This window comes from Trichomonas vaginalis, chromosome IV (assembly GCF_026262505.1).
Source record: "Trichomonas vaginalis G3 chromosome IV, whole genome shotgun sequence".
Lineage (NCBI taxonomy): Eukaryota > Parabasalia > Trichomonadida > Trichomonadidae > Trichomonas > Trichomonas vaginalis.
The window spans coordinates 21,281,896-21,284,565 of record NC_067206.1 but is presented as its reverse complement, the minus strand read 5'-3'; the positions used below and the strand labels follow the sequence as shown (position 1 = coordinate 21,284,565).

General features: G+C 31.4%; 1 protein-coding gene across 1 annotated transcript; it reads left to right on the top strand.

Annotated features, from left to right (window-relative positions):
- Positions 1 to 486: 486 nt before the first annotated feature.
- On the top strand, positions 487 to 825 carry TVAGG3_0140120 (uncharacterized protein; the record flags this gene model as incomplete). The annotated part of the gene is made up of 1 exon (XM_051224227.1): positions 487 to 825. One exon carries the CDS (start codon positions 487 to 489, stop codon positions 823 to 825), a length of 339 nt encoding a protein of 112 aa, XP_051109213.1.
- Between the last annotated feature and the right edge of the window lie 1,845 nt (positions 826 to 2,670).

The window sequence follows — 2,670 nt, the reverse complement described above, 5'->3', positions numbered from 1 at the left end:
AGTCACAATCATTTAACAGGAACTCCTTAAATGAAGATTTTTACAATTTTAATCTCTATATTTTAGAAAAAAATATGCTCAGTCACAAACACAATTACTATGTTATGGAACAAGGCATTGACACTCGAATCTCTGGCCAATTCGAGGAACATCCAAAATTTCAATAATCTTATCCCACAGAATCCATAGCCCAAAAACTTTAATTTGCATAGTACATTTGAAGACGAATAATATTAGTCCAATTTTTTTTAACTTTGAAATTTTCAAAGATACAAAATTTATTACATTTAGAATTAATGCATTAATATATGCATTTGTTCCGTACCGAAAATGAACTTTACAAAAAGTGACATGAAAAGTCTTAATTACATTAAAGCCAAATGTAAACTTCATTGAGAAAAAGCAGTTTTGTCTCGTATTCAACGTAAAATCTTCAAAAGAAGACTAAACAAAAAGTGCTACACTGATAACAAAGATGAATTTCACATGGAACGCGATGATTCAATAACTGCAGAGTTGCGACATACAATTGCGGAAAATGTATGGACAACCACATGTAATGGTGGAGAACCATCGTATCTTTCAGAGGTCGAATTACTTGATTTTTATGGTGAAATCAATCAAAGAGCAAAAGGTCTTGCATGTGAAAAGGTAATCGAAGCTTATCAGATTGCCTACGAATTACTGGAGTATAGATACAGCAGAGCTTTATATCTAGCTGGCCTTGTTCATCCAGACGAATTTCCAACAAGAGGAAAAAGAATTGTTTACTTCGCTAGAAGTATATCTCCCCTCAAGATCATGGTTAAACAGAGTTTGCTCTGATCTCAACATTGAGATCAAAAGCTCAAAAGAAAATGAGGAAAAAAGAGCAAAGTACTGTAACACAGCAACAGTTGCTAACTTCTTACATTAATTTCAGTATACGGCAGGAATTGATCCATGGAATAAGTGGAGTATTTATGAAACATCTCTGCTTCATCAAAGCGTTACAAAGTTATCTGCACTGAAAGCAACCCTCCTTTAACCAAAGAAGAGCATGAATTTGTGCTTGTTACTAGTATCTTCCCATATAATTCTGAAGGATACCGGATGAAACCATTTATTATTGTTCCAGGAATATAAAATTGTTCACAGGAACTCCGCTCCGTGAGAGCATTCCTTACAGGACAATCTTATGGATGGATGACAAAGAAGATATGGGATATCTTTAATTTAACTTTTATTATCGAAATCCAGAGATATCGCTCAAGTCTTGATGCTATCACAGCAGCTCAGCATAATATCGTATTCGGTGATAATCATATCAGCCGAGTAAGTTATTTTACTTGCAAACTTTTGAGTCTCTTCAGAATTGAACTCTTGACATTTCCAGCTTACTGCACAGTAGTTCTCCAGTTATTTGATGTAGGATGTGCAGCATCTTTGAGATCAAAGAATAACAGGTTAAAATATGTTCCGCTTTACACATATGAGCAAGATAATTTATCAAATACCCCAAAACCAAGGTTAAAAATTGTAAGAATTTTAATTGATGCTTGTGATTAAGTCAATGCATCAGTATGGTATTCATCCGTGGAACCCAGATAAAGCCTTATCCAACGAATTAACAAACAAAACATCAAACGCAATACCAAATCCCACATATATATTTAATTCTTCTTGCAAAAAATTAACATCTGACGCCGAATTACTTAAAATTGCGCAATTTGAAGCAATCAAATTCAAACATTAAATCAAGCACTGATAGTTATTGTAACAAATATTTCGAATTATTTAGATTATTATCCTCCAAATACAAAAATTCTCAGCAAAGGGATGAAATTGAGTCAATTTAATGGAGCAAAACGAAGTGAGGTGAAATTCACCACTTTGACACCTCGTATTTTTCAGATATATCGATTAATATTGAGTTTTATTGGGATGGAAAACATACTGAAAAACCTGCAATATCAACACCTTTTTATATAATATTGAATAAATAAAAATTTGTTTTTATTTTCCAAAAAGATATATGATACATTTTTATTATACAGGTTAAAAACTGTCTAGCTTTTGCTTTTAGTGCTCGACCAGAGGCATACATTGAAAATACAATCCTCTCCATGGTTTTTGTGTAGGATCTGATCTTCTCAAAACGATGATATTGACTATTATTATATGAATTGAATGTATTTATGAATATTTCGAAATTTTAATATAAATAATTTATTAAAAATAAAAATTGAACGTAAGTACAAAAAATATAATTTGAAAGCAAATTAAAAATTAACGATACGATAATTTGGAACTTTTACCTTTTGCCAATAAATATAAAAATAAAATTTTGGGAATTGGAACTTAAGAGTAGAGAGACCTTTGTTGATATGTATGAGGCTATGTATTTATGTGTAGATCTGAGTAAGCTTGGTTATCATATAGCGGTTTCTGATGAAATTGAGAACCTCGGAGACCCAAGACCTTTGTTGATATGTATGAGGCTATGTATTTGTGCGTAGTCATTAAACCCATTCTTGCAAATTAGAATATTATTTTATTTGTTATATTGAGCTTTCTTCCTGATAATTTGCATATCTTCAAAATCATTAAAGTAAGTAAAATCAGTTGTTTTTTCGGTGATTAATCTTAATTCTTCGCATTATATTTCTTTTTTTTGAAAAATCTTACTGT